The sequence below is a fragment of the Mobula hypostoma genome, chromosome 15, assembly GCF_963921235.1.
Source record: "Mobula hypostoma chromosome 15, sMobHyp1.1, whole genome shotgun sequence".
NCBI classification, from domain to species: Eukaryota; Metazoa; Chordata; class Chondrichthyes; order Myliobatiformes; family Myliobatidae; genus Mobula; species Mobula hypostoma.
In genome coordinates, this window is record NC_086111.1 from 5662010 (window position 1) to 5675735 (window position 13726).

General features: G+C 44.2%; 1 protein-coding gene across 5 annotated transcripts in view; it reads left to right on the forward strand.

The window, feature by feature from the left end:
• plxnb1b (plexin b1b) overlaps positions 1–13726 on the forward strand; it is a 373688-nt gene that overhangs the window by 271190 nt on the left and 88772 nt on the right. For 4 of the 5 annotated variants that reach the window (XM_063067659.1, XM_063067658.1, XM_063067660.1 and 1 more), the window contains 4 exons: positions 1037–1924; positions 3886–4014; positions 8986–9108; positions 11711–11804. In XM_063067659.1, coding sequence (XP_062923729.1) covers positions 1037–1924; positions 3886–4014; positions 8986–9108; positions 11711–11804 — 1234 coding nt within the window. The remainder of the gene's footprint in view (positions 1–1036; positions 1925–3885; positions 4015–8985; positions 9109–11710; positions 11805–13726) is intronic. The other variant, XM_063067662.1, reaches the window with a different exon arrangement.

Sequence of the window (13726 nt, forward strand, 5' to 3'; positions counted from 1 at the left end):
TACAGCTCTCCTGGTGGAACTTGAGCTCTAATCTTAACAATTGTCCTCCTTCCTAAAAGAACATGAAGCAAAGGAGTGATATTGTATATTAAAAAGATGTTAACTTGTCCTTCAGTTGATAGTGAGGAACGAGTAAACAGACTAAATTTTAAAAAAAAAGCCAGATCACTTCTTAAAGAACGATGTAGCAAAAGGAACTACAGTAAAGAGGAGAGAATAAAGGATGGAAGGAACTGACAACATGTCAACTCGATGTAAGACGTATTTCCTTTGACACTATTAGCAAAAGAGTTGTCAGTGGAAAATTTTGATGCATTTTGTAAGATTTTCTTGTAGCAGCTTGGTGTAAAGAATGCACTTTGTCACTTCCTGGTGAGTTCTCTTCTGCAAAGCTGTATCCAAAAATACACAGCCTCACTTTCTTGGGTGAATGCCTGTAGTCTTAAATGTGTCTGATCTTCAGTTTGGGAGCTTTCCCCTCTTAAAGGAGCTGTATGGTATGAACCAATCCACCACAACCTCTCCAAATGGTGGTCATCCAAAACTAAATGAGCTTTGTTCTCAGAAATCCTTTGGAAGAGAAGCAATGTTACACAATCAATCTCAGAATCAGGTTTAATATCACTGGCATGTTAGCATTGCTTTTTTGTAAAAAAGGTGAAGGTTTCACCCTGGACAATCCCCTTAAAAACTACAGCAGCTTTGTCATACTTCTTTCAATTATGTCTCTTTAAATTAATTTAAAGTTGCTGGAGGATGTTTACCAATTTTGAGATTACTCCAGTTCAAGAATTCTTTGGTATGCCAAGAGCTCCTTCAATAAGGGGCTGCTTGAAGCAGCTTCACTACAGTCACTCAGTGTGATTTTTATTTTGCATATACTTTTGATTTAAAATTTAATTCTAAAATCATAAATAATGATTTATTTTCAATCTCTCGCTATCCCTCTTCCCTTTTGTCTGTGTGTCTCCCTCCAATCCTTTTCCGTCCTTTCTGTCTATGCTGATTGGTTTCATTGGTGATCGTTCCCTGACAGATTGTTCTATCCCACACGGCTCCTCCAAGGCTTCCGACCAAACCACTCCATGTCAATGTCACAGTGCTCCCAGCTACTCCCCACCCCACCACTGCTGCCCTCACAACAAGGGCTACGACTATTCCTGCCACCCCATCAACTGTACCTGCCACCTCGACCGCGGTGCCAGCGACTGTGGATACCACAGTGGCATCATCTACCTCCCAAGCAGCCGTGCCAACTGACCTGCTGACCACTGTGCCCACAACATCAGCTCCAGCTGTGGTTCCCACCACCACGGCCATCACAAGCCCTGTAACCACGGTGTCAACCACAGCCGGTCCCTCTGTGGCAGCGACCACCCCTGCTGTGGCTGCCACCATTGCTGAAACTACTGTGGCACATGTGGGCAACCTGTCTGAGACCTCAGATGCGTCTGCAAGACCGCCTGCCATGGTTACAGAGCAGGTGTCTACAAGCCCCAGCACGGTGGTGGACGTTCCTACCTCTTGGACCACGGACATTTCCATGGCAACCACATCAGCCTCTCCCTTGAATGCTACGGACCTGGATGGTGTCCCTTCTGTCACGACCACTCCTCCTGCTGACCCCACAGAGCCCCCTTCCACTCGGTTTGCAGTGCCAACCGACCCCAGGCCTGACAACCCCACCTCCTGGGCACTGCCCACCCTCTCTGATTGGCCCACAAAGGAAGCCGGAGACTGGAAGGAGCCAGATGTTTGGTTAGACCCTGTGCAGGTTGAGAACGACTCAGCAGTGTTTTCAGCTGCTGCTGTTCTCCTGTCGGGTGACGGAGATGTTGAGAACCCTTCTCCTGCTTTTCTCCACCTGCTCGACTCTGAGGTTGACTACCACTTTGACCCTGGCTCACCATCCTCCTTCAGACAGGTAAGTCCAGCTTGTTTTACAGTGGCCACCCTTGAACTTGGCTGTCAGGAAGTTAGCCATGCCTGCAATAGATTATGTGAAATGTCAGAGCATTAAGAGAGATAAAATTCTGTTCGGAATAATTTTTTTCCTTGAGTAATAATATTGCAACTAGAACATTGTGATAACCTGAACAACCAGTTTCATGTACAGAAAATTTTAGCTGAGAAACTTCTTAATAAATGTGTAATAAAACAGTTGGTTCTGATGCTTGCTGCTGCTATCACCATTCAAGTCACTGCAGCACCTGTGGGCAACCTGTCCAAGAGCACGGCTGCATCTGCATTACTGCCCACCATGATTACCAGCAGGTAACTACAAACCCCAGTCTGTCAGTGGACGTCCCCACCTTTTGGATCACGGAAGCCTATTTTTAACAAAAATTTACGAGGGTATTGCTGGGAATTGAGGAACTGTGTTATAGGGAAAGGTTGAACAGGTTAGGACTTTATTCTCTGGAGCATAGGAGAACGAGGGGAGATTTGATAGAGGTATACAGAATTATGAGGGGTCCAGATAGTGTTTTTCCACTGATGTTGGGTGAGATTAGAACTAGAAATCATGGGTTAAGGGTGAAAGGTGAAATGTTTAAAAGGAACATAAAGGGGGATCATCTTCAATCAGAAGGCGTGAGAATGTGGAACAAGCTACCAGCAGAAGTGGATGTGGAATTGATTTCAACATTTGGATGTAGAAACCATAGAAAGGGTGCAGAGGAGATTTACAAATTTACAGAGGATGTTGCTTGGATTGGGGAGCATGGTTGAGTGAACTTGGCCTTTTCTCCTTGAAGCGACGGAGGATGAGAGGTGCCCTGATAGAGGTGTATAAGATGATGAGAGGCATTGATCGTGTGGATAGTCGGAGGCTTTTTCCTAGGGTTCAAATTGCTAGCGCGAGAGGGCACAGTTTTAAGGTGTTTGGAAGTAGGTACAGAGGAGATGTCAGGGGTAAGTTTTTTTACACAGAGAGTGGTGAATGCATGGAATGGGCTGTCGGCAATGGTGATGGAGGTGGATACAATAGGATCTTTTTAAGAGACTTCTGGACAGGTACATGGAGCTCAGAAAAATAGAGGGCTATGGGTAACCCTAGGTAATTTCTCAGGTAAAGACATGTTTGGCACAGCTTTGTGGGCCAAAGCGTCTGTATTGTGTTGTAAGTTGTCTATGCTTCTATTTAAGAGAAGTTTGGATAAGTATGCAGATGAGAGGGATATGGAGGGCTACAGTCCAGATGCAGGTTGAGATGAGAGAATAATGGTTAAGCACACTAGATGGGCCAAAAGCCATGTTTCTGTGCTGAAATGTTCTATGACTCAGAGATGCAAGGGACATACAGTCTGCTGGAGAAACTTTGCAGGTCGAACAGCATTTGTGGACAAGAAAGAAGCTGTCATTGTTTGAGCTCAAAGTCTGCATCAGGACAGATGCAGGGTTTCGACACAACATCTTGACAATTCATTTCCCCTCACAGATGCTCCTGACCCTCTGAGGTTCTACAGCAGCTTTTTTCCTGTTTTGATACCAGTTGATTTGAAGTACATTAAACAATTCATCCACATACACAAAATAATCTTTCCTTTAGTGTAACCCAATAAGGAGTTTCCAGAATATTATCGAAGTTGCTCCCAAATTACAGTCATTTATTAATTGCTGCATTGAAGATAATACATTGTAAGCTGACCACCCTTTAATGTTTGCTTCTTCAGAATTGATGTCTAATAACAGCATTGAATAGAAATATCGTTCTGGAGGAACAATTGATTTATTAGTGCACTAGGAATACTTTTATAGAATGTGGAAATTACTCCTGGGGGGGGCGGGGGGGAATGAGGCAGATGGAGGAAGTGCTGCAGATTTATTTGGGTTTTCTGTAGTTTGCTTCTTCATTATGAGGTTGTGTGTGTGATCTTTGTGCAGAGTGATGAAGGGATGTATAGGGGACCCCTCGCCTGCCCCTGCATAGATGATGTGCAGGGTTCCCCTCTTCTGCCAGTCAATGTGGAGCGAAAGATTACACTGATGGGCCAAAGTCTTCATTACTTCCAGGTCAGTTTTATTTTTAATTGCAATATTTGACCATTGTTCCAACCTTGTTCAGGTACCTTGCTGCAGGCAACTTAGGACAAAGTTCCAGCACGTTGCTTCAAAACAAGAAACAATCAAACTCTACTTTAAATACAAACAATGACTAGGCTGTGGCAATGAATTGCACAGAGTCACCACCATCTACTGAAGGAATTCCTCCTCATCTCTGTTCTAAAGGGACATCCTTGTAATCTGAGGCTGTGCCCTCTGGTTCCAGATTCCCCCACTATAAGAAATACCCTCTCCATGTCAATTCCAGCGAAACCCTTTCAATATCCGATAGGTTTTAATGAGACCCTCCCCTCAATGACCCAGGCTCCTGGGTTCAAAACCTTTTTCTACAGATAGGGGAGGTATTTGCAGTGGCTTAAGACGTTCTCCCCGGTGCTCAGCCCTGTCCAGAATCGACAGAGGGGTTTTGTGGATTGGGGAGTGATGATAGAAGGTCTCTTCCCCTTTTACTTCAGGTCCAGGAATCCCCCTTCTGGGTGTTACGTGACATACTATTTCGCTGCATCAAGGCTAGAACTTCCCAACCTTCATGCCGTGGAACACTATCATTAACCAGGGGGTCCGTTGACCCGAGGTTAGGAGCCCCTGATCTAGGCAGTGCATTTGTTAAGAACAGAACTTCTAAGAAGCTTCAATTCGAATCTGACAAGAATAAGGAGAAACAAAAGGCTGTTGTATAACACACTGCAAACTCTTTGTATTGATGAGGATGGAAAGGAAGTGAGTTAGTTAAAAATGAAACTCCTATTCATTCTGATACAGGAGGAACATTGTCTTATTCATAAATTGGTGAGACACAATCACTAGTCTCTGAAAGTTTTAATTTTAGTAGCTTGTACCCATGAGTAAGATGAACATTCGCAGTGCCTGTAAAAAGTATTTGCCCCCACCCCCGCACCTTGGAAGCTTTCATATTTTATTGTTTTGCTGTTTTACAACATTGAATCACAGTGGATTTAATCTGGCTTTTTTGACTGATCAACAGAAAAAGGGCTCTTTCATGTCAAAGTAAAAACAGATCTCTACAAAGTGATCGAAATTAATTACAAATATAAAGTACAAAATAAGTGTCCACCCCGTCAAGTCCATATTTAGTAGATGCACCCCCGGCAGCAATTACAGCCTTGAGATAATTTTCATTTTGTTAATTTTGAAAGCATTCTCACTTTACAGAACTTTTTTTTACATATGCCAAAAAACGTAAGAAATAGGAGCAGGAGTCGGTCATCTGGCTCATCGAGGCTGCTGCACCATTCAATAAGATCATGGTTGATCTGACCATGGACTCATCTCTGTCTACTTGCCTTGATCTTCACTGCTTCATTGGACAGAGAATTCCACAGATTCACCACGCTCAGGAAGAAGCAATTCCTCCTCATCACTGTCTTAAATTTACAAATGTACTATCCTAAATCTTGAGGCTATGTCCCCAAGTTCTGGTTTCACCTACCAGTGGAAACAACCTCTCTGCCTCTAATTTATCTATCCCTTACATAATTTTATATGTTTCTATAAAATTTTCTCTCATTCTTCTGAATTCCAGCAAGTACAGTCCCAGGCAATTCACTCTGTCCTCATAGTCTAACCCCCTCATCTCTGGAATCAACCTGGTGAACCTCCTCTGCACCGCCTCCAAAGCTGATATATCCTTTCTCAAGTAAGGAGACCAGAACTGCACACAGTACTCCAGGTGCGGCCTCACCAGTACGCTGTACAGTTGCAGCATAACCTCCCTGCTTTTAAATTCAATCCCACTAACAATGAAGGCCAGCATTCCATTTGCCTTCTTGATAGCCTGCTGCACCTGCAAACCAACCTTTTGTGATTCATGCACAAGCACTCCCAAGTCCCTCTGCACAGCAGCGTGCTGCAATATTTTACCATTTAAATAGTAATCTGATCTTCCATTTTTCCTTCCAAAGTGGATGACCTTGCAATTACCAACATTGTGCTCCATCTGCCAGATCCTTGCCCACTCACTTAACCAATCTATGTACCTCTGTATCTTCTGCACTGTTTGCTTTTCCACTCAATTTAGTATCATCAGCAAACTTAGATACACTCCACTCGGTCCTCTCTTCCAGATGGTTAATGGACATTATGAACAGTTGCAGCCCCTGCGGCATGCCGCTCACCACTGATTGCCAACCAAAGAAACCCCCATGGATCCCAACTCTCTGCTTTCTATCAGTTAACCAATCCTCTATCCATGCTAATTCATCACCCCAACTCTGTGCATCCTTATCTTATGGATAAGTCTTTATGCGGCACCTTATCGAACGCCTTCTGGAAATACAAGTAAATAACGTCCATCTTTTTCCCTCTATCCACTGTGCTTGTTATACCGTCAAAGAACTCCAGTAAGTTTGTCAAACAGGATCTGCCTATGTTGTGTCTGCCTGATGGATCCATTTCTTCCCAGACGCCTCACTATTTCTTCCTTAATGATAGCTTCAAGCATTTTTCTAACGACAGATGTTAAACTAACTGGCCTATAGTTACTTGCCTTTTACCTACATCCTTTTTTGAACAGTGGCATGTTATTCACCATCTTCTAATCTGCTAGAACCTGCCCAGAGTCCAGAGAATTTTGGTAAATTATCAATTATCACCAACGCCTCTACAATAACTTCTGTCATTTCTTTCAGTATCCTAGGATGCATTGCAACAGGACCAGGGGACTTGTCCATCTTTAGACCCACAAGTTTGCTCAGCACTGCCTCTTTAGTGATAACTATTGTATCGAGGTCCTCGCCTCCCATCACATCAGTATCATCTCTCTTTGGCATATTAGACATGTCCTCCCCCATGAATACCTCCATAAAATAGTCATTCAAAGCCTCTGCCATTTCCTCATTACCTAATATCAATTCCCCCTTTTCCTCCTCCAAGGGATCTGTGGTCACTTTGGCTACTCTCTTCTGCTTTATATAATTATAAAAACTTTTACTATCCATTTTTATATTTTGTGCTGGTTTATTTTCATAATCCATCATCCTTTCTTTATCGCTCACTTAGTGGTTCTTTGTTGCTTTTTAAAGTTTTCCCAATCTTCCAGTTTCCCACTGCTCTTGGTGATTTTGTATGCACAAGCTTTTTGTCTGATGCCTCCTTTTATTTCTTTAGTTATCCATGGCTGGCTCTCCCCACCCTTACTGTCCTTGTTTTTAACTGAAATATACTTTTGAGCACCATGAAAAATCTCTTTGAAAAATTTCTTTGATATGCCAAGGACACGGCCTAGAAGACTAGCACGCCTTCAAGGTTCTGGGATTTCGCGGCTCTGGAGGCGGGCAGGCTTGAGACTGGCGCTCCACGAGGATCTGGTGTGTCGCGGGACTACATGGAAAATCAAAAGCAGCGAGCTGGCTGCTGGCTGTGTGCCCAGAGATCCGAGTTCTTTGGGCATAGAGCTTGGAAAAAGTGACACAACAGACTTTTAACATCGTAAATCAGCGAGTTGTTTGTTATGTCTCCCCTCTCGCTGTGAAACGGAGGCACCTCTTTTTCCCTTATTAGGGAGAGGGAGAACCTGTGGTATGTGGAATTACTGGGTGAACGAGTATTCTTTGGGGTACTGCAAGTCTGTGTCTTTATTGATGCTTTGCTGCACAGTTGAGTGCTCATTGGAGGGTGCCAATGCTTTTTTTTTGCTGGTGAGGGGGTATCGATGCTTTGCTGCTGCTTACGCATGGGAGGGAGGCACTGGGGGGGACTTTGGGGTTCTAACATTTAACTGTCATTCATTCTTTGGGGCACTCCTCTGTTTTCATGGATGGTTGTGAAGAAAAAGCATTTCAGGATGTATATTGTATCCAATTCTCTGACGTTAAATGTACCTTTGAAACCTTGAAAAGTCTTCCACTGTTTCTCAACTGTCCCACCATACAGCCTGTGTTCCCAGTCTACCCTATCCAACTCCCCCCTCATCCTGTTGTAGTCTCCCTTGTTTAGGCATAATACACTAGTTTTAGATGGAACTATTGCACCCTCCATTTGTATGAGAAACTTATTGATACTGTAATCACTCTCTCCAAGAGGATCCCAAAGTACAAGATCACTAATCTCACCTGTCTCATCGCACAGGACCAGATCTAAGGTAGCACGTTCCCTTGTAGGTTCAGTAACATGCTGTTCAAGAAAGCCATCACGGATGCATTCTACGAAGTCCTCTTCAAGACTACCTTGACCAACTTGATTCACCCAATCTATGTGCAAGTTAAAGTCCCCCACGATAGCTGCTGTTCCATTCTTACATGCCGCAGATATTTCTCTGTTTATTGCCTGTGCCACTGTAATGTTATCATTCGGTGACCAATCACCAGTGATTTTTTTCTCTTTAGTATTGCCAATCTGCTCCTTAGATATTATATCGTCTCTTACTATTGCCCTGATCTCTTCCTTAATTAAGAACACTACCCCATGTCCCTTACCTCCCTGCCTATCCTTCTGTATTACCTGATATCCCTGGGTATTTTTGCACAGTACTGAATGTTGTGAAATTTGTTATTTTGTGGCAGCAGTAATACCAGAGATTGAGAAAAAAATTCCATACGTTGCAACAAAATATAAAGTAAGTAGTGTGAGAGAAGGATAGTGAGGTAGTGTTTGTGAACTGTTCAGAAATCTGAGGGCAGAGGGGAAGAAGCTGTTCCTAAAACCTTGAATGTGCATCTTCAGGTGCCTATACTTCCTCCTTGATGTTAGTAATGAGAAGAGGGCTTGTCCTGGATGACACACATTAAGATTTTTCCTTGGCGTGCCATTAGAAGTAAACACTTATCCACAGGGTTCCTCTATAAACTACACACACAATTTTCCCAAGTGTTTAGTGCTTATGTTTACTTTAGAAAAAGTGCCCAGCCTCCGAGCTGGCTGCATGCGGTCGCCATAACCACCTCTCTTTCTGTTGTCCGGCAGCCCCCTGAAGTGGATTACGAATGTGTGTTTGTGATTGAGGATCGGATGGTGGTAGTGGAGGCATCTGTGGAAAGCGCTGACAGTGATCCTACCTTCTACTTCATTACTTGTGAAGTGCACCAGGTAATATTCAAAGGCAATGTGCAGTGGTCACTCTGTGATAAACTTTCCAATTTGCTGTGCCTGGTTGCCATGGCCGCTGTTTAATATAAAGCCAAACTTCCTCAAAAAATTCACGTACTAGTATAATGCAACTGACAACAAAGCAAACCTGTTTATTTAAAAAGAAGTACAATGTTCTGTGCCATGGCTGTGTCACGGTTAGAATGACACTATTACAGCTCAGGGCATTGGTGTTGGTGTTCAATTCCGATGTCGTCTGCAAGGAGTTTGTATGTTCTCCTCCTGAAATGTGTAGGTTTTCCTCCCACTGTTCAAAGACATTCAAGTTACTAGTTTACTTAGTGATTGTAAATTGTCCTGTGTCTAGGCTGGGGGGGGGGGGTTAAACAGGTAGGTTGTAAATTGTCCTGTGTCTAGGCTGGGGGGGGGGTTAAACAGGTAGGTTGTAAATTGTCCTGTGTCTAGGCTGGGGTTAAACAGGTGGGTTGTAAATTGTCCTGTGTCTAGGCTGGGGGGGGTTAAACAGGTGGGTTGTAAATTGTCCTGTGTCTAGGCTGGGGGGGGGTTAAACAGGTGAGTTGTAAATTGTCCTGCGTCTGGCTTGGGTTAAACAGGTGGGTTGTAAATTGTCCTGCGTCTGGCTGGGGTTAAACAGGTGGGTTGTAAATTGTCCTGTGTCTAGGCTGGGGGGGTTAAACAGGTGGGTTGTAAATTGTCCTGCGTCTGGCTGGGGTTAAACAGGTGGGTTGCTGGGTGGTGTGGCTCGAAGGGTCTATTCCGTGCTGTATCTCTAAATAAAATTAAAAAATAATATTAACTTATTGTCCTAACCATAGAAACATAGAAAACGCACAGCAGAATACAGGCGCTTCGGCCCACAAAGCTGGCCGAACATGTCCTTACCTTAGAGATTACCTAGGGTTACCCATAGCCCTCTATTTTTCTAAGCTTCATGTACCTGTCCAGGAGTCTCTTAAAAGACCCGATTGTATCTGCCTCCACCACCACCGCTGGCAGCCCATTTCATGCACTCGCCACTCTCTGTGTAGAAAAGAAAACTGGCCCCTGACATCTCTGTACCTACTTCCAAGCACCTTAAAACTGCCCTCTCATGTCAGCCATTTCAGCCCTGGGAAAAAGCCTCTGACTATCCACACGATCAATGCCTCTCATCACCTTATACACCTCTATCAGGTCACCTCTCATCCTCTGTCGCTCCAAGGAGAAAAGGTCGAGTTCACTGAACTTATTCTTGCAAGGCATGTTCCCCAATCCAGGCAACATCCTTGTAAATCTCTTCTGCACCCTTTCTATAGTTTCCACATCCTTTCTGTAGTGAGGCGACCAGAACTGAGCACAGTACTTCAAGTGGGATCTGACCAGGGTCCTATATAGCTGCAACATTACCTCTCAGCTCTTAAACGCAATTCCATGGTTGATGAAGGCCAATGCACCATATGCCTTCTTAACCACAGAGTCAACTTGCACAGCAGCTTTGAGTGTCCTATGGACTCAGACCCCAAGATCCCTCTGATCCTCCACACTGTCAAGAGTCTTACCATTAATGCTATATTCTGCCATCATATTTGACCTACCAAAATGAACCACCTCACACTTATCTGGGTTGAACTCCAAGAAACTTCATAGAATCAGTGAAAGACCACACCCAACAGGGCAGACAAACGTCCAATGAGCAAAAGTGCAAATACCAAAAGAACAAATAAATAAGTAAGCAATAAATATTGAGAACATGAGATGAAGACTTCTTGAAAGTGAGTCCAGGGAGCAGTTCAGTGACAGGTGAGTGAAGTTATCCCCACTGGTTCAAGAGCCTGATGGCTGAGGGGTATTAACTGTCTCTGAATCTGGTGGTGTGAGTCCTGTACCACCCTCCCGATGGCTGCAGCGAGGAGAGAGCATGGTCTGGGTGCGTGGGGTAGAGGGAAGTCCCGGATGATGGATGCTGCTTTCCTGCGTCAGCTCGGAGTTTCCCATTGTTTCACGCAACAGGTTACCCTTCAGAGCAAGGCGTTGCTCTTGCTCATCTGGCCCAAAACAAAGTGTGCCGTTACTTGAAGTATTATTCTGAGCTCACCCATTTGGGTTGTCAGCTGAGGAAGCATTAATTACCCAGTCCAGATGACTCAGAGCGTTCAATCATCAAAGATAGTTCAAATGATTTCTGAACAATGAGCTTGATAGTCGACTTGTATTGAAGGGCAAATTTTAGCATGCAGATCTGCTGAAAGCCTTTTCATTATTGTCCAGCAGCAAATGATGGTAGGCCTGCTTTTCGATTCTCTCCACACAGTAAGCTTTCCAATCACAGTTAACACAGTTCAGAGCATTTGACATTATTAAATCCTTGGGCTTATGACTGAAAACACTTGAAATTTCTGATAAAGGGGCAGGACTGATGTGTCAGGAATAGAACACAGAGCAGAAATGTTCTGACAGGACAGAAGCTTTCCCCAAAACACAATCTGCTTTGTTCTCTCTTTTGACAGCTGTGGGGGGACTCTGTTTTTCTGACATTTTCTGTTTTTACTCTCAAGGTTTTCATTTTCTCACTTCCGTTATTTTCTGACCTTTGCCATTACAGTATGCCTACTCCACGCTCCAACAAGAATATAATGCAACTGTATATGTCCAACGACGACCCAATTATAGAGTGGACAACATGCACGATTTACACAGTGAGTATGCCTGGTCTTGTCTGAATAAGCTTTAAAACTTAATGGAACCATTTGTTTAACTTTGTCTCCCTTTCTTCTACTTAAACCCTTGTCACAAAAGCCAGAAAGTGCAAACACCCACCAGATCAAGCAGTCTCTGTGGAGAGTGGAATAGTTCAAAGTTCATTTCTTATCAAAGTATGTTATGTTATATACAGCCTTGAAATTCGTCTCCTTGCAGCCAGCCACAAAACAAAGAAATTCAATGGAACCACTAAAAAAAACTCACACAAAAACCATCAAACAGCCAAGGTGCATAAACAAGAACAAATTCTGCAAACAATAAAAAAGTGAACAAATAACACAGAGAACATGAACAGCAGAGTCACTAAAAGTGAGTCGACAGTCACTGAGCCAGTTCAGTGCTACATCCGATCCAGGAGCCCAATGGCTGCAGACTGCAGGCCGCAGCACAAACCCAGGTTCAGTGCTGAGTGAGTGAAACTGGTCCAGGAGCCCGATGGCTACAGGCCACAGCCATGGAGCCAGGTTCAGTGCTGAGTGAGTGAAACTGGTCCAGGAGCCCAATGGCTACAGGCCACAGCCATGGAGCCAGGTTCAGTGCTGAGTGAGTGAAACTGGTCCAGGAGCCCAATGGCTACAGGCCACAGCCATGGAGCCAGGTTCAGTGCTGAGTGAGTGAAACTGGTCCAGGAGCCCGATGGCTACAGGCCACAGCCATGGAGCCAGGTTCAGTGCTGAGTGAGTGAAACTGGTCCAGGAGCCCGATGGCTACAGGCCACAGCCATGGAGCCAGGTTCAGTGCTGAGGTGAGTGAAACTGGTCCAGGAGCCCGATGGCTACAGGCCACAGCCATGGAGCCAGGTTCAGTGCTGCGATGAGTGCTGATGGTTGCTGGTCGCAGCCACAAAGTCAGTTCAGCACTGGGCCGAGTAAACCTCACTGGGTAGTTAACAGACCATGGTTTCACCCCCCCACCCCAGCCCAGTTTGAGTTTGACTCCCATGCTACTGCTGTGATGTGCAGAAACTAACAAATCTGAAACCTCTCCTCAAAGTGGAGCAGTCCTGACTGTCGACAAAGCCACAGAGATTGTACCGAAGGTCACTCCAACCCCCATGATGGCTTTTTCAACTGTTTAGTTCAGTGCCATATAAAACAATTACAATTTAATAAAGTTAAGAATGTTTTTGAGAAAACAGTTTACTCAAAATACATTTGTTTCATATGGATTGTAGACATTAATATTAAATATATTTTTGAAAGGCTGATTTTGTTGGAGACATAAGACTGCAGGTGCTGGAATCTATCTGGAGCCACAAACAATCTGCTGGAGGAACTCAGCAGACTGGGCAGCATTTGTGGGAGAAAGGAATTGTAGACAGTTCAAGTTGAAATCTCATTGTAGGCTTCCAACATGAAAAGTCAACAATTTTGTTTCTCATACAGATGTTGTTCAGCCCACTGAGATGGGCCAAAGTAGCACAGAGGTTAGTACGATGTGATTACAGCTTGGGGCGTCAGAGTTCAGAGTTCAACTTCATCATCTCTAAATAAATAAATGAGTTCCTTCAGTAGATTTTGTGTTGCATGATACTGATTTAGTGACCGTGAACTGGCTAGCTATGTGTAAAGCTTGGGGAGTATGGAATGCATTTGGCCCGGCAGATCAGAGCGATCTGGAGTCTGCGTTCACTTGAGTTCGGCAGTGAGGTGAACTCGCCGTTACACGGACACAAGAAACAGGGGAGTGTCAACTTCAAAGTAAGTGCATCATCAAACTAACGTATGTCACCATATACAATACCAAGGTTTGTTTTCTGACTGGCATGCTCAATAAATCCATAACTGTAACAGAGTCAGTGAAAGAGCTTGGGTGTTTCATCAGTGTGCAAAAGGTGACAAGCTCTCCAAATACAGAA